Source organism: Lemur catta, chromosome 9, assembly GCF_020740605.2.
Source record: "Lemur catta isolate mLemCat1 chromosome 9, mLemCat1.pri, whole genome shotgun sequence".
Lineage (NCBI taxonomy): Eukaryota > Metazoa > Chordata > Mammalia > Primates > Lemuridae > Lemur > Lemur catta.
The window spans coordinates 50,701,386-50,719,804 of NC_059136.1; the positions used below are offsets into that span (position 1 = coordinate 50,701,386).

Here is an 18,419-nt window from a genome sequence, read left to right on the forward strand (position 1 = left end):
TGGGCTTTTCTGGTCTATATTGCTATGTAATAAAATATGAAACTGACTGAAGTGAGAGCCATTCAAAAAGATTCTTGCAAAAAAAAAAAACGTTGCACTTGAATTATGGTTTGAAAATTATGAACATTGTTAGTCATTTGGAAAAGAGAATTTGCATAATTTTGCCATATGATTAATTTAAAAAAATGCCTTAGTGCCAAAATAATTTTCACACTTGTAAGAGAAACTTTTTAGATCAAACTTATTTACTTTTGGACTTCCATTACCAGCATTTTTTTTTTAAAGTTTTTCGTAAACATGTTCTTTTGGAATAATGTTAAGTTTACAGAAAAATACAAAAATAGTACTACCATTATTCTTAACCAGAAAAAATTAAGTAAAATATCATTATTATTATTTGTCATGCCTTATATTTTCAGGAAAAAATTCCTTAGTTTGAAAGTAAGACGTAGCCTAACTAAATTCCCTTTTTGAATGAGCACTACCTGACTTTAGAGTGTTATTCCACTCTTGACATTCTGTTGTAAATAAATTAATTTTCATAGTTTCTATCCCATTCCTCTCTCTGCACACCATCTTATCCCTTCTCATTGCTTTCGCTCAGGCATTTTTTGAATGCCTCCCTTTCTGTTGACTCTGCCCCCTACATTCTCTGCCCTTTCATACTTCACTACCATTTAACATTCAGCTCATGTCCCACTGTTTCTCAAAGTCTTTTCTTGCTAGGTGCTGTGATCTGACTGTGTATCCCAAAATTTATATGTTGAAATCTAATCACCAACGTGATGATATTAGGTGGTGTGGGGCCTTTCGGGGGTGATTAAATCATGAGGGTGAAGCCCTCATGAATGGGATTAGTGTCCTTATAAAATAGGCCTAAGGGAGCTTGGGTGGCTCTGCCACCACGTGAGAACACAGCCAGAGGGTGCCATCTATGAACCAGAAAGCAGCCCTCTTCATACACTGAATCTGCCAGATGTATGTGTTAATAATTGGGAGTTAATCGTGCACTTCCTTTTTTCTTCTCTTGATATCTTGGACTGCAAGTTAAATCTTGTACTGTTACCTAAATTTAAAATGTGTGTATTCAGTCTCTTCAACCGGATTGTAAGATACTTGAGGATAATTCTTACTGTCCCTTTTGTCCTATCCCAGCATCAAGGAAGGTACCTTATACCTAGCATTTCTCAATGAATATTTTGTGGCTTGATATGGTTGGAATTCCTTTTTTTTTGAGTCTGATTAGTAATTGTTAGGAAATGTTGAGTACATACCATGGGCCATGTAGTTACAAGATTAGATTTCAAAATATAAATTTGGGGAACACAAACATTCAGACCATACCAGCTAGCAAGAAAAATTTAAATTTAATTTAATTTATTCCTCATAGTTTACCCATGAATTAGATATTTCTATCTCCATTACAGAGATGCAATGGTTATATGCTAAGAGTCAAATATTCATATTTTACATAAGAGATAATGAGAACAAAGTTAAATTGAAAAGACAGGATCCTCTATGGTTCAGGAGTATAGAGAAACTATTTTTTGTGATTCATAAAATTTGTTCTATCTTAAAAGTGTAATAACTGACACATGTTTGCAATGTCAGCTCTTCAAGATTTTTGAAGGCAATTTCTGATTGGAAATACAGACGGTCCCTGACTTGATGGTTCAACTTACAATACATGATTTTTCAACTTTACCATGGTGTGAAAGCAATATGCATTCAGTAAAAATTGTACTTCAGTACAGTATGCAATAAATTACATGAGATTTTCAACATTTTATTATAAAATAGGCTTTGTGTTAGATAATTTTGCCTGGCTGTAGGCTAATGTAAGTGTTCTGAGCATGTTTAATGTAGACTAGGCTAAACTATGATGTTCAGTAGGTTAGGTGTATGAAATGCATTTTCAGCTTATGATATTTTCAGCTCACACTGGGTTTGTCAGAATGTAACCCCATCCTGATAAAGTCAAGGCACATGTATGCAATGAGATCTAGTCTCTGTGTCACTTTCTGATTTTTCATGTTCAAAATGATATTTCTGATTCACCACTCATAAGACATCACTTTAAAAAAACTTAGCATTGATGATACTCCAAAGCAGAGCCTGAAACAGGATGTGGATACATTTTGGAGGTTACTTCAGGAAACAGAAGTGAGGAAATTTGAGCAGTGAGACAAGGAAAGAAGAAAAGTTAATAAAGGGAGGGTGTTATGGGGCTGGTTTCCAATATGGAGAATGGGGGCTTAATCATTCCAAGGACACTTTGAAGGATTATTTTGAAGATGCCTCAGAAATTTCCACCAGAAGATGAAAGGTTGGAGCATAAAACCATCAGTTTTTCCCCTCTACCATGTGAGTGTTGCCCCTAGGGGCATCAACTTCCTTGAAATTCTTGGCTACCTACACCCAAGCTGAGTGGCTTTTCACACTTTTGGAGAACTCTGTCACTTAGCTTTGCTGGAGAAGAGAGAGTGGTAATGTGTGTGGAACGGCCCATCGCAGCTGTGCTGAAATCAGGGTGCCAAAGAGGAGATGCAGCACAAGGCAGCACAAGTGGCTGCTACCACTGGTTTTTCTGCATAGATTCATCTACATTATCTTACCTTTTAAAACAAATACATGAGCAGAATGGAAAGTTTTGTAGGGTAAATGGGATGGACATACTAAATTTATTACAAAAATTAAAATGTCTATTTGTGTATTACTTATCATTATTTCAATAAACCACCAGCAGTACATGTTGAGTGGCACTAAATTTAAATGAAGTCTTCTGGGCAAGTGATGTAAGGTCAAATTACATCAAAAATGAAATAATTTGCAAGAAAAAGAAAAGTAAAGAGCCAGATCTTTCAGTTTGATGCTTTATTGCTCACCACATACTATTGGAACACACACACAGTTTCCCACAGTTGAGCACATAATACTGCACTTTCTTAAAGAAGAGTGTGTCCCACAAGAACACAATGGTTAATTCCCAAGTAGTGAAATGAGTCAGCACACAACTTTCTAAAACTGATAGAAAGAAGCCAAAACATTCCAAGGCACATCATAAGCAACATGCAAGTCAACAATGTTGTCACAGTAATCTGAAGCTAATCACTACATGTTTTTTAATTTCCTGTTTAATGTTGAAGCTTAAGTTTGTGAAGGCCTAGAGGTCCCTGAGCTAGCTCTGATCTCTATGTTTAGCATAAGTGGGTGAATCCAGAGTTGTTAAGGACCCTTGAATAATATACACATATATAAATGTTTTTAAATATATGATGACAGTATAATAGAGAAAAAAGGTGTGTGTACATATATATGCATATATTTTTCACTTGAAAATTAGAACTGTAAGAAGACTTTTAGAATTATAACACAAGACAAATAGTATACTGTATTTTCTATAGATAAACAAAATTCACACAGTTTAGAAAATGAACATAGCTGACTTATGTACATTTCTACTTTATATTCTTGTGTATGGGTGAATATTTCCTCACCAAATGTAAGTACATGTAAGTCCGTTTCTTCCTCTACGTTTCCTTTGGACCAGCTGCCTTCCTTAATCAACCCCTGATGAACTGGGCTGGCTTTGGACACATATCCTTAATATCCAGAGCCTTGCTCTAAGGTTCATTTGTGTCTCTCTGTCCTTACTCATCTTAGTTCTCTCATATTTCTCTCTTATTTCTTTCCTTTAACTATGTAAATCAAATCTATCCTTGAAGGAAGTCCTACCTTCTCTACCAAGCTCTCCTAACGACTCTAGGTCCCACCAACGCCCCTTTCCCTCTGAAGAACTCAGTTGTTTGTAGTCTGAAATTACACAATTTAGCTTCCAATTATCTATTATGTTTCTCTTGTATGTTTCTGTGTTAATGTGTTATCACTAATTGTAATCTCCTTGAAAGCAGAGATTTTCTAATCTTCTTTATTTCTCACTATTAAATTAGGTGATGGATGTGAGAGTGCTATTGAAACTGTCACACATGATATATACACAAGGGATGGTTCTGATCATCATCTGTCATGCTTAATACAGTGCCTTTCACTGAGCCAGGAGAACTGTTTAAAAAAATAAAAGCAGCACAATGAGTTATCTTATAGTGAGAATAGATCTACAGGCAAATTGAGTATTATCAAGATTTTCGAATATATTCCTTACTTTGGGATTCATTGATTTTTTTTCACTCATTTAACAGATACTTAGGAACACCATTGAATAGATAATAATAAGCTAAATAATAATTTAGATAATTTGTGAAATACAAGATGAAATAGACTTGCCCTTGAAAAGTTTTGTTTAGTTGCTTGTAAAGAAGAGCCTTGAAAGCTCTTCAGGAGGGCCCAGAACTCAGTGGTTTTCGAGGTGTGCTCAGCCATCAAAATCACCTAAAAAATGAAAATCTCTTAGGGCAGGGCCAAAGAAAGCACATGTTCAAACAATCTCCCAGGTAATTCTTACATATATGAATGCAGATGTAGAGTTTATTATTCTTGGCTAGGAAGTAAATATTTGGCCTCCTTACCAGGGCACCAAGTGCTATTTCAGGAATATAGAGAATATTCTCATTGACTTTTGAATTCAGATCTCTGGTTAGTCTTACTCCACTGCCTTGTATTTGTTTTTCTTTTCTGAAAAGCCTCCATCTTTATTAGTATCAGTTCATACTATTCTTGAGGAAGTTCACACTCTTTCTTTTTTGGAAGTCAGAAAACAGCCGCATGCACAAGAATTAAGTCCATTATTCTGTGAGGAATGAAATGATGACTTATGAGTCCTGCTTCAGGGCTCAGATAAATTGAAGCAGCTCTCACTGCTGACTCCATGGTTTATCCCACTCTTTTAACTTTTATAATTTCACTGTGCTTTCATTTCCATTATTCCGGTTGAAAGCCTGTAGTATGGACTTGCCCCAGATGTTTCTCCATGAGGCCATACAGGCAATCCTTAGTGGATTTGCTGTTTATTAGCCATTAAAATGCTCTTTTGTTTTCTTGCTGGATCCAGACTTCATAGTTCTGGACCATCCACGGTCCCAGCTGTTCTACTTCCTTCCACTCTTCTATTTTCCTAGATGTAATTTTCAGAATATGAATTGATCACCTTATATTGGATTTACCATGAATGCGCTTGGTCTAGAAGAACGTAAACAGGCCTGACAACATTTTGTGCAAACATTCATGATCAGTTTTGCCCAAAGAGATTACAATATTTGCCCCTTATCCATGGCTTCATTTCACTTATTGCGGTTTCAGTTATCTGTGGTCAACCTTGGTTCAAAAATATTAAGTGGAAAATAACCAGAAATAAACAATTATAAGTTTTAAATTGTACACCATTCTGAGTAGCATGATTAAAATCTCATGCCATCCTACTCTGTCCTGCCCAGGATGTGAATCCTCCCTTTGTCTAGCATCTCCACACTGTACTAACTACCTGCTGGCTGGTCACTTGGTAGCCATCTTGGTTATCAGATTGAAAAAAATCGTAACATATATAGGGCTTGGTACTATCGGCAGTTTCAGGCATCTACTGAGAATAAGGGAGAAATACTGTATTTGAATGTTAAAGTCAGAACTGTGTAGAGATTTAGTTTATGTCAGCATAGTCAGCATTTGGTACTAACAATCTCAGTAACAAAACTATTCTCCAATGTACAATTCTTGCATATGAAGATTGCTGCTTAGTGATTTCAGATTATACTTGTAGGCTAATCATATGATACAAGTATAACAAGGTCTTTTTTTTTCTGTGTAGTTAAGAATTAAATTAATTGATATTTCTAATTATAGTCCATAAAATGGAATCAGAATATGTAAATGTGCTTTATATTAAAAGTTATCCTAAGACATTTCCAAATAGACTATTAACAATTGCTTATTTCATATCTCTGACATCTCAAATTCATATTCTAAATATTGCCAAATGGTTATATTTCAGCTGATGTCATTTTGGTCTTGTTTTTCTCATTAGATTGTGAGCTTCGTAAAAAGGGGAAGAAACTTTTGTTTTCTGAAACAAATTTCTGCAGCATTTTTGCACATATTGAGTGTTCTTCTATTGCTGTCTGACTGAAACCTCAGAAATACCAAGCCTCTCTTTGTTCTGTGAGGAAAAAGCCATATTAAACAGCTCAACTCTACATATGATTGCTACCATGTATATGAGGACATAAGTTAAATAAAAACTTTCGAAGCATCAGCTTTTCCATAATTTAAAAGTGATTTTATGAAAAATGGAAGTTTGCGGAACAACATATTTTCTTATACAAAAATATGTTTGAAAGAACATTTTACACTTTTACTTAAGATATGTCAGGTCTGGGTTTAGTCTTGAATGAAGTTAGATGTATCTTTCTGTTGTGAGGAAAGCAATACTTGTGGAGAGATGGCAGTTTGAGGGGGAGAAGGGGAAAAAGAGAGAGGAAAAGAAATGCTTCTTACTACAAAACTCTGTAAAGTTTCTCCATATGTATCCTAAAAACTTATATTTTCCCAGTCACTCAGTCAAATATTGATTTTGACGGCTATTTGACTGTAGATAGCTAAGGATAAATAGAAAATAAATTGCTAGAGATTTTCATGCTTGCTCCCTTCTAGGGGAATGAGTGACTCCAAACATTTAAAAAAATTTTTTTCTTTGAACCTGGGACTGACTAGCTGCTTCTGGGTGCTCTCTCACGCACATCTAGTTTCCTTGCGTCATACACAAATATTCCAAGCCCTGCGTGAGTTGCAGTTGAGAGGGAAAATAATATTAAATTTAATATTTATGGAATTCATAGATTCATGGGTTAACAACTTAAAATCTTTTCCTCCAAAAGGCAAAAGTTAACATTTTCTCTCTTCCATGATGTTTATAGATTTAATGTAGTTTAGAACGATATAACTCATTTATTCTTTAAGAGCAGACCAAAACCATGTAGACTCATATTTACTAAGGCATATGGTCCTTATTATCCCGATATAGTCTTCTAAAAATGAAACAATTCAAGTATCCTTTTAAGAATTAGTTTTCTTTGACATTGCCAGTTGTTTTGCTTTAACTGGCCATTTCTTTTGGTATATTACAAAGGTGTATTGTTCTGTACATTTAATCTATTTAAGAATGATTATAGAGTTTGGACTTTTCTTGTTTTTCTTCAGCATTTAGAATATTTGTGTTGTGTATTAAGCTCTAGAAATATACTCATAATACTGATGAAGTCTAAGAGGGAATTTATGTTTGCTCATTTTATTAATGATCTGTGTCCTTTACCCAATTACCTCAGGTGCAACATCTAACCAGAGACACTCAGCAATTAATGAAATTGGAAGTAATAAAATAACTCAAGGAAATTTTATTAAGGGAGGCTCTTAATAACATTACTTCATCCCACCAGCAAATTTTAATCTAGCTTTTTATTTTTCACTTGATGGTATATTAAGTTTTGATTATTCATTTATGGCAATATTTTATGATTTAGTATAGTGTGATAAAGAATAATTTAAAAAGTTATGTCTCTTCTGTATAAATACAAATATCTATTGGACATTACACAGGAACATTTAATTTTATAATGACATTTGCTTTAGAGTTGAAACACTATGAACTGCATTTTTTTGAATTTCCCATGTGGTCTAAAACTAACAGATTATTGGCAAGTAACTTTTAAAAAATTAAAGTGGAAAAACTGAGCCCATATATTAGATTTCCAAGGCCAAGAAGAGTATAATGTGTTCTGTGTATATTATATAAAACTAATTGTAATTTTTTTCAATATCTGATATTACCATTCTGCAAAGTATTTTTTTTTTAAAATTACTTAGGCCATCAGGTCACAAGAATTTAATCACCATGCCAGCTTAAAAAAAAAGAGAAAAGAAATACATATTTTCTTCATTTTCTCTGCCACATGGACACACTAGTTAGGGAAATAGCGTTGATCCCTGACTCCTGGTCTTATAACCAGAAAAATCACAGCTGCAGTGAGATTGTGATGAAGATAATATCGATTAAGTACGTACCAGCATGCTTAAGACATCGTAGATGCTCAATGATATTAGTTCCTTTCCTTAGTGAAAAAAATCTAATATATTCCAATCCCCTTTGTTAAGCAATTTATGTACATTTGGGTATGTGTTTCTATGCACCTACACATGTGCTTGTGTGATTTGGGTTTGGGTAACTCTGATGCTCTATCTACGTGACTAGAATAGTATTTAATCCAGGATGAAGAGGCAGTTAACATAGCTAGCTTAGTGTCATGCAGATAGATTTCTAGGATATTTCCTGTAAATATTTGCTTTCATTTGTTTACTGAGACAGTGACAGGATAAAAATGTCTTCCTGGAGTAGAGGAAGCCAATTTTCATAAAATTATGTTCTAGAATGAGGTTCTGGATGGCAGAATCTCCATGAAGCAGCACTTTACAATAGAAGTTTCTAAAACAGAGTGATGTATTCTTCATTAACAAGGTGGGAGGGGGTAATTATCATTAGCAATTAGGTTCCAGAAAAAAGTCCGTAAAATAGGGATATAGGCTGGAGAGGGACAATGCCAGCCTAGGGGGACATTTAAAGGTACAAGTACTTTTTAATGCAGTTATTAAAGGTCATTAATCACTGAACCATCACCAAGGGCAATTTGTACCCTTAGCGACGCTGATTGGCCAAATTTTAGTAGGTGAGTTACATGAAAAGGATTCAAGTAGGACCTGAAAAAGATCCTGGGCAGATTCACTTTCACACCTATCAAATAATCACTGGAATAGCAAGTCTAAGCCATAAATATTAACATAAGGTTGAGATACTAGATAATACGATGAAATTAGTTTTAATTCTACTGAAAATAAAGCCAACAGAATTTTGCATTGGTTTGATTTAAAATCTGTGAACAAAATATCACCAGCATTTGGAAAAAAAAAAAAAAGAACCTATAAATGACAAGCAGGCAGGAAGGAAAGACAATTGCAGACAAGTTAAAATCTATAGACTACAATTCTTAGTGGGGGCTCTTCATCTGGAAGTGTGACAGATTTTGGCTGACTTAGAATAACAACTAAACCTTTGAGAATGTTTCAGACTTTTAAGCTAGATTCAGCTAGAAGGATTCACTTGACATGTCTCAGTAGTTTACACATAAGAATGCTCAAAAAGGACATTCTCCTTAAGAGTTTCAGGGAAAAAGCAAAACCTTATTATTAACATATAAATACTTGGTCTTGTCTTGGCTATACTTTTCAATATTAACTGTAGGTTAGTTTGTATCTTCACAGTGACTTAATCTGGATATTTCTCTTGTCCCATTCATCATTTAGGAGGCTCAAAGAGTTGATAAGAGCTGGACGTATCTCAAAATCAAATCTACATGTCTTCTCAATTTATAATTTTGGATATTTTGAGGTTTATTTTATATTACAGTTGAATGACCACTAACTTTGTAAGATACAAAAATCATCTCAGAACTTTATAAACATGATGACAATTTTTTAGTATAGTGAACATGTTTGTCTGAAATTTCATTTTTATTCAATAAATAAAATGTTTTTTAAATATTTTCCCTTGTAGTCTCAGATATTCATGAAATAGCACTGTACTTTGTTAAAATGATATATTAAATGCAAATATTAAGAAATCTGCATGTTGCCAAATGACCAAATGTATAGATAATTTTTTAGGGGGGGATTGGGAAATCACATTTGATAAGGTTATTGTCAATAATGTAAAGTGATGTCTAGATTTTATCAAAACTCAATAGCCCCAGGAAACATAGTGAATTTCTCAATTTAAATGAAAAGGGCTACACTTTCAGTTTCCATCATTTAGCTATTTTATAGACCTGTTCCATTTTTTTATGGTACTAGTTTTATAAGAAGGAAAATCTGAATTATTCTCATGGGTTAAAGTAGGGCCAGGACTTGTTAGAGCACTGGCAAAGATTTTATCCGTCGTCATATACAAGTATTGGCGCTTTCCTCTCTTTTGTTGATAACTGCACAGATTCTCATTTACTTTATGGTCCATTTTCTTCTAATTCACAAATCAACTTTGGCTAAAGGTTACCTCAGAAGCCAAACAGGTGTTGTCAAAAGACACTTTGGTGGCAGACAAATAAGTGTCAGTGACAGTGATATCATCAAGCTCTGTGCTGAAATGGTCTGACTCCTTGACGACACTGTAATTTAGGGCCACACTGTAGTTAACGGGTTTCTCTGTGGGCTTCTGCTTGCAGTTGCAGAGCTTTCGGAAGGCTGCACGGAATTTCTGGGACATGAGATTGTAAATCACTGGGTTGATGGCACTGTTGAGATAAATGCAAATTCTGCAAAAGAGCAAGAACCAATTTTCTTGGAAAGGGCTGGAGAGAAATGAGTTGACAACCACAAGAGTCCTGTAGGGCATCCATAATAGGGCAAATAGAATTACAACCACCGCCAGCATCTTGGTGACCTATGGAGAAATAGGGAAAAATACAGTACAAACACAAATGAAAACAAAACAAAATAAAGCAACCCTTCCTTCTCCCACCCAAACGTTTAGTTCCCAAGATGTAGTCTGAGACAAGGACTTAGGACAGCCAGCTCCCACTTGTTGAAGGCTGCTCTTAGAGATTTTAACTCCTCTGTACCTCCAGAACAGATCTCTCTTGCCAGAAAACTCCTGGGGGCTTGGTAGCAAGAGACTTGAGGCAGAGAAGAGGCAAGACAAACGGGACAGTGGATGCCCGAAGGGGGATGTTGTCTGCATGCAAGAACCATCCACTATAGCTGTGGCTGAAATCAGAGTCAGGCTAAGGGGATATTAGCACAGGGCACGAAAAGGGTCTGCAGCAAGCATTCAGGGACCTAGGGTCAAATCCCATCTTTACTTACCTTATGTGTGGCCCTAAGAAATTATCTTAACCTTTCTTGTAGCTCATCTGTAAAATGGAGCCAATAGTGCCCTCCTAAATCAAACGAGGTAGCTTATATGAGAGGGTAAAGCACAAAAGCCAATGCTTATTGAATGTCTGCTATGCACCAGACACTGTACTAGGTGTTTCGTATTTGTTATCATGTTGAAAAAGTTTAAAACCCTCTAAAATAGGTATCATACCCACAATTTTTTTCAAATTAAAAAATAGGTGCAGAGGCTGGTAAGTATTTTGGTGGAAGTTGTAGAGTCTTAGAACCTGGCCTGGAATCCAAATCAGCCTGAATCCAAGTCAGCCTGAATCCAAAGCTTTTGCTCTTCACAACACAGCTTTCTTTCAGGTTAGCGGGAGGTGGAGGAGAGAGAAAACAAACTCTGGATTTCACCTAGATCTGACCCCACTTCTAAATACATGCAACGCATAGGAGGTAAGACAATAGGTATGATGAAATTAATACCCACGATTGCTCAGGAACAAGATTGTCAAAAGGCATAATTTAGCAGATTCTTTTCTCACTCGCCTCAGGGCTCATTGAGATGCCAGGATTGGTCTGGACTCACCATTAGATCATCTGGCTTTGATTGTATAAGTGGTTTTAAAACCTTAATCAAGTCATTAATCTGCACCTTTATTTCTACAACTGAAAATATGCCTGATCATATTGTTTCACTTACATTATAGAGTTATCGAGGATATAAAATAAAATAATGAACGTGATAGGGCTTTAAAACTGTAAAGCACTATGGAAATATTACCGTTTGATTAATGACAATATAACGTGATGATATAGTAATATTTCAACTACGCTACCATGACAAGTGTATTAAAATTGTAGCAGTGGTTGTCTTTGGTGGGGAGGTAATAACTGATTGCTTTTCTTCAAGAGTAACACTTTACACATTTTAAAAGTTTTCAGTTATCTTCAGTCTCTTATAGAGTTTGAGAGATTTCAGCTTCCTCAGCCCAGACTTTGTAGATGTGCTGAACTTGAAAACTACCCAAAATCGAATGAACTAATTCTTCCCCCTTCATTTCTCTTAACCTCCCAGCTGTGTCAATGAAGGCCTCACCAGCAGCCTCTATCTTCTTTTGGCACTGAAGGGGATCATCCTGTCCGTAGAGAAGGCTTCTTCAAGTTCTTTAGAGATTCCACTTCTAGAAACCTACTCTGTCATTTGTATCTACTATAAACTTAGTTCTCAGCCTCGTACTTAATCCAGTTAATAGACTCCATCTTGGTCCTGTGTGTTAGAATGTCTGCCTTCGTTCCCTAGAACTCTGATCTTGTGATCCTGGAGCTCTGTTTTGCATCTGTCAATGCTCCTTCCACCCCAGGGAGGAACTCTCCATGAGTCTTGCTTTGTGAGGGTAGTGCTACTCTCTTGCAGTTACTCTTCCCAAATCTATAGTGATTCCTTGCCTCCTTCCTCAACTCGCCAAATATCATTTGCCCCAAGATGTCCCATCTAGGGGCACACATAGCCTTTATCTCTTTTTGAATCACTCCTGCTCCTACTACTTTCCTGCAATGGCACTTGTGAGGTACCCACCTACTCTCAAGTTACTGCACTTCCTCTGCTTCCAGGGTCATTTTCTCACTTTCTTTAAGGTCTCTCTGCCCTCCAAGAACCTGGCCTAGCCCCTTCTGTTCTACCTCACTCACTGCTAGCTGAGATTCTCCTCTGTGCATATAGGACACTAACATTCCATGTTTCACCACTAGGGGTAGAGAAGTTGTTCAGTGGGAAGATGTGATTTTTCACAATGGTTCATATAACACGAGGTAAAACATTCCAGAGATTCTGACTTATTTTAGAGACAGGGAAGGTCCACTCAGTTAAGAGATTAACTGAAACCTGATTTTTCCTAAGCAGACTTTCAAGATTATAAGAAAATATTTTAATTGGTCCTAGGAAATCAAAGACTCAATTTAATGGCAAATGTTCTGAGCTCTGGAAGGAGATATAGTTATTATTGCCTTCATTATCATCATTACCACAGTCATTATAATCACCCATATCCCTGCCTTTTTCTTCTAATATTCCAGGTTCTCTGACATCAGGTCACTTTTTCACACTTGTCAAAATCTTCAATGATAAGGTTTTGATTGTGTTATCCCCATTATGGTCACCAAAGCATTTAACTTGTTTTATGGATAAACTCAACACATTTATTACTGCTAAATTTCAGGAGAAAGGTTGAATTTTTTTGTTTTGTTTTGTTTTGGTTTTGAGACAAGGTCTTGCTCTGTTACCTGGGCTAGAGTGTAGTGGTGTCATCACAGCCCACTGCAGCCTCAAACTCCTGGGCTCAAACAATTCTCCTGCCTCAGCCTCCCAAGTAGCTGGGACTACAGGGATATACCACCATGCTTGGCTGATTTTTCTATTTTTCATGGAGACAGGGTCTCGCTATTTTGCTCAGGCTGGTCTCGAACTCCTGGCCTTAAGCAATTCTCCTGCCTTGGCCTCCCAAAGTGCTGGGATTACAGGCGTGAGCCACCACACCAAGCCTAGTGGTCAAATTTCATCCACCTTTATATTTTTCTCCACAACTGTCAGGTGAAACATTGAATCTACATTTAACATCTACCTACCTCTTTTCAATTAATGTCAGTGAGGAGAGAAACTTTCATGTGTTAAAGAAGGGCAATCTGTGTCAAGGTTGTACCTCTCCTGTGCTTTTCCATAGCCCCCCTGTGCATACTTTGACATCACTCTTCAACATTTCATTGCAATGAACTATACTTGTTCATCTCTCTAATAAATGGTGAGGTGCTTCAGGGCATGGGCAAATTTATTCATTTCCCTGCTCTCAGGTGTTTAGTACATTATGTGACATAAAGAGGCCCTCAGAAAAAGTTGAATAAATTCAAGCATGAAAGGAATTATTGATATTTCAAAATATGGAACCATGATTCTTTTCTGGGTTCTGATACTCCAACATATTATTAAAGGATTTTTGCAAACATTTTATTTTTTAATATTAAAAAATTCCTCTTAAATGGAGGTTAGGTCAATTAGTAAAATGAGTTCTTAACACATTTTAACTTTTTGTTTGAAATATATTTTTAAAAATTTAAGGAGATGTGATATGAAACAAATGTAGTGATGCTTCTAAGATTGACCCAGAGGAAACTGTGACTCCTGTAAAACGACTTAATCCTACTCATAATTATTTTTAATTAATTTCAAATATCCTTAATTGAGTTTAATAACTTTCTAAAATGTTCATATGTTTTTAGGATAGCCATAGCTTGGACTTTAACAGCTCTTACTCAGTATAGGAACAGGCATCTAGAAAGAAATTGTTCTGGAGATTATCTTTCATAACAAATTAATTTCACTGTTATTTTTGAAGTTTTATTTCTGCTGTTATTCCTTATCCTGAAAAAGAGATAAAAATACAAATTTGGAAAATATCCTAAAAACCTCATTATATTTAAGCATTGGGATTTTTGCTGGAGTAGTACATAGGGTATGCAGTGGTATGAAATGCTACTTCTCTAGAGCAGCCTCTGCCCCAAGACTTCTCAAGGTCCTTGAGAAATAGCATGACACAATTCTTGGATGAAAATGACCTTACAATACATTTTTTAATTAGGAAGGAATTTATCCATTCACTCTAAGTTGTTTATTTGCATTCCTACTGTGTGTATCAGTGTTCTGGCATTTAAAGATTCAACAGTGACCCAAAGAGACACTGCCAATGTCTTCATGTACCTTAAATATGATGGGCAGTTATAATACAATGTGACAAATGCTAAGATAGAGGAAAGTGTGCGTTCTATGAAAGCACCTGATCTGGACTTGGGGTTGAAGGGGGTTAGTGAGGACTTTCTGTTCCAAGTAACATCTAAGTCAAAATATTAAGGTAAAGAGAGGCTGGAAGAGTGTTCCTGCAGTGATTTGGTGTGTGTGTCTATTTGGAAGCATGAGAGCGGGGTATACCATGAAGACGAGAAGTATTTTAGTATCCTGTTGCAGACCGTGTAAAGAAGTGGCACTATCTCTTTCTCTAGGAGGCTAGAGGAAACAATTACAAAAGTCTTTTTTCTTTTTGAGACAGGGTCTTGCTCTGTCACCCAGGCTAGAGTGCAGTGGCATCATCATAACTCACTACAACCTCAAACTCCTGGGATCAAGCAGCCCTCCTGCCTCAGCCTCCTGAGTAGCTAGGACTACAAGTGCATGCCACCAAGACTGGCTAACTTTTCTATTTTTTGTAGAGACAGGGTCTTGCTCTTGTTCAGGGTGATCTTGAGCTCCTGGCCTCAAGCAATCCTCCTGCCTTGGCCTCCCAGAGTGCTAGGATTATAGGTGTGAGCCACTGTGTCCAGCCAAAAGTCATTATTTTTGTGGGATGAGGTAAAGTCACACTCAATGGAGTGCTTGACTTCCATTCCTTTCTCATTTCATATAGAAGCAGGGATGCAGCTGCCAAAGGAGGTACAGCTGCAGGATAGAGTGTTGAATTCAGGAAAAAGTCAGCTCTGTGGAGCCATTTTAGTCAACATGGAAGCAGGCAGCCATTTTTGCAGAGTATACTGAAGGCAAGCAAAGGAGGCTGTAAAAATAATTTGATTAAAATGTGGTGTTTAAAGAGAGAGCTTGTCAGCAGAGATGGTTGAAAACAGGAGGGTCTGGGCTTAATGGGCCTCTGTCCTTGGTCACCTTGCTTAGCGTTATCTCTTTGCAAAGATCAGCTGGAGATTTTGATATCAAGTCCTACTATATGTCTTTTACTCTTTACTGTGTTTAAATATGCAGAATAAGTGGAATATAGTTCTCTCAAGGAAGTGTGGATTCAGTCCTTGTCAACACACCCTTTGTCATCTTTGTAAGGCCTCCAGATAAAGATCCTATTTGGCATTTTTAAAATGTGAATTGGATAGATTTCTGTCTTATTGTTTCAGTTAAGATTATAGTTCCTTACATGGGCACAAGTTCAATTTTCTAAATGTGTACTGCATGGAAAAAACAAGCTAATTGGGTTCTCTCTTCTAGCCTGCTGAAGAATCTCATATTACTAACTACTATCACTATTACTAGTACTATGACCCTTACTACAAGTTCTGAAAATATTAACTAACATTTGTTTATTGCTTTTTTAACTTAATAGAATACTGTTAGGTTTATAAAAGAATTGCAAAGATAATTCAGAGTTTCTATATATTCCACATCAAAGTCCCCACATAGTCAACTCCTTATATTACCATGGCACATTTGTCACAATGAATCAATGTTGTTAATTTTTATATGAAGTTAGTTTATTCATATTTTCTTACTTTTTACCTAATGTCCTTTTTTCTCCTCCAGAATCCCATCCAGGACGCCACATTATATTAAGTTATCACGTCTCCTTAGGTTCTTCCAAGATGGGAAAATTTCTCTAACTTTCCTTGTTTTTGATGGTCTTGATAGTTTTGAAGAGTATATTAGGCATTTTATAGAACATACCCCAATTTGAGTTTGGCTGATGTTTTTCTCATGGTTAGACAAGGTTATGGATTTTTGAGAGGAAGGCCACAGAGGTGAAGTGCCATTCTCAACATAATATATCAACCACTCTCTCTTGAACCCACTCCAGATGGGCTTGCCAGAATGGGATAAGAAGTGAAGACAGTGATTTTCAACATGTCTTTTGAGAGTTTTGCTGGAAGAGGACCACTGGAGGAACCATGTTCTAGAGTAGGGAATGGTTTCCAGTGCACCAGCGTGGGGTTGGTCTCTTCCCAAGCATACATGCAAAATTACTTTTTAAATGCCTGCCTCTTCTTTCTTAATCATATTTAAGAGATCAAGATAACCCATGAGAAAATTCCACCTTACTCATCGTTGCTCTGAATCCTAAATGGAGTTCTGATAATAATTGTTGAATTCTTTGGAATTAACAAAGTTCATTTATTGTCATTAAATGATTTTGTCCCTATATCCCTTTGAGATCTGTAGGGCAAGTGTTACCAGTTTGTCGATGGGGAACTGAAAATTGAGCTCACAGAAGCAGAGAAATAAGGCCATATAGCTCATATACATCAGCAGCAAAGCTAGTTATTGAACCAAGCTCTTTTGACTCTAGGTCTAGATTTCTTTCCAGATAATCACAAAAAATCAACATGTATAATGAGCTTAAGAATTTTAATTACTATAAATATTGTTTCTGAACTATTTGGAAGGGATAATATTGTTGCCAGAAAACACTGGTAACCCTGGAGTCACTTGCGTTTTTTTGCCCCAAATTGGAGTGCTATATTTAGAAAGTACTGAACAGGAAGAAAAAAGTTTTCATAACAAGGCATATAGGAATCCTTCACACCAATCTATTTATTGGGGGAAGAAACAAGAAAATTAAAAATGTAAAAATAAGCAAATAAAATAATGGAAACCTCTATTTCTTGAACCACAGCCCAATTAATAGGATGTCATTTATTAGATTCTTGTTACATGGGATTTGGAGACATTTTGATTAATCGTCAGAAATTAGTTTACTATTTTAGGAAATCATGAGTGCTTTAGTTGGAATTCTTGTACTAATTCAGAAGAAATTCTGAATTTTGATTCTTTATATACTTTAGAAAAAAATCTGTGCATGGTCATGGGTCTTGCTATTATCTGACACTCTTCCTTTGGAGATAAAGTCTATGGAATAGCCCTGTGTGTTATTGAGTGACAAAGGGTAGTAGGTATGGAAGAAAGGGTAGAAATTAGCATTCAGTATCTTGGTTTCACAATCTTTCTCTGCCTTTGAGGACAGTGGCCAGGTCACATGGCTTATATCTGAAACTTGTCTAAATTCCTCGACAATCTTAAATTGTGAAAAAGCTTGTTAGTATTTAAAAGGTAAATCCATATACCAGAAGGTGATAACCACATCATTAAACTTGTATTTGAAGACAATTTACCTCTTTTTTAGTGAGTGATTTTCAAAGGCATCACAGGTAACTTTAATTTGTGAATAGGCTCTTTTATCAATTTTGGAGCCCACTTTGTATAATGTCAAAGTTCTGTTTTTGGCTTCAAAAGTAAATCAAAAACAAACTTTTACTACATCTCTATTGCACAAAAAGTTGGGAGAGGTCCTTAGTATATATGCCTGCTACATAATAAGTGCTCAATACAGTTAAATTATTATTGAGTAAATACGTATTTTTCACAAATGTTAAAATATAATTACTGAGTTATATGTGGGTTTAGGGTTCTTTAAATTAGCCAAGTGTTTTTGTTCTTGTGCTTCTTCTGGCTGTAATATTTCCGTTTTCAGAAATGTACTTATTTCTGGAAATTTTTTTTTTTTTGGTTAATGAACACAAAACAGTTAGCCTTTAATATTTTAATGCCATTCTTTGGAGGGCAATACTACATTCTGTGTTTGGACTCTGTCCATGTTCTCCTGCATTTCTGCTTATTAACAAAGTGTTCTATAACTAGGAATATTTTGCTCTCAGATGGCCCTTAGCAAAGTGGTTCATGACCCTTTGATTTTGTTACATTAATGAAGCCAGTTGAAAGATAAACTTGACTTGAT

At 36.0% G+C, this 18,419-nt stretch overlaps 1 protein-coding gene across 1 annotated transcript in view; it reads right to left on the minus strand.

The window, feature by feature from the left end:
* Positions 1-8,800: 8,800 nt before the first annotated feature.
* TRHR (thyrotropin releasing hormone receptor) overlaps positions 8,801-18,419 on the minus strand; it is a 33,055-nt gene continuing 23,436 nt past the window's right edge. Inside the window, exon 3 of the mRNA XM_045560670.1 lies at positions 8,801-10,432. Within this exon, the coding sequence (XP_045416626.1) occupies positions 10,025-10,432 (408 nt within the window). The 3' untranslated portion in view covers positions 8,801-10,024. The remainder of the gene's footprint in view (positions 10,433-18,419) is intronic.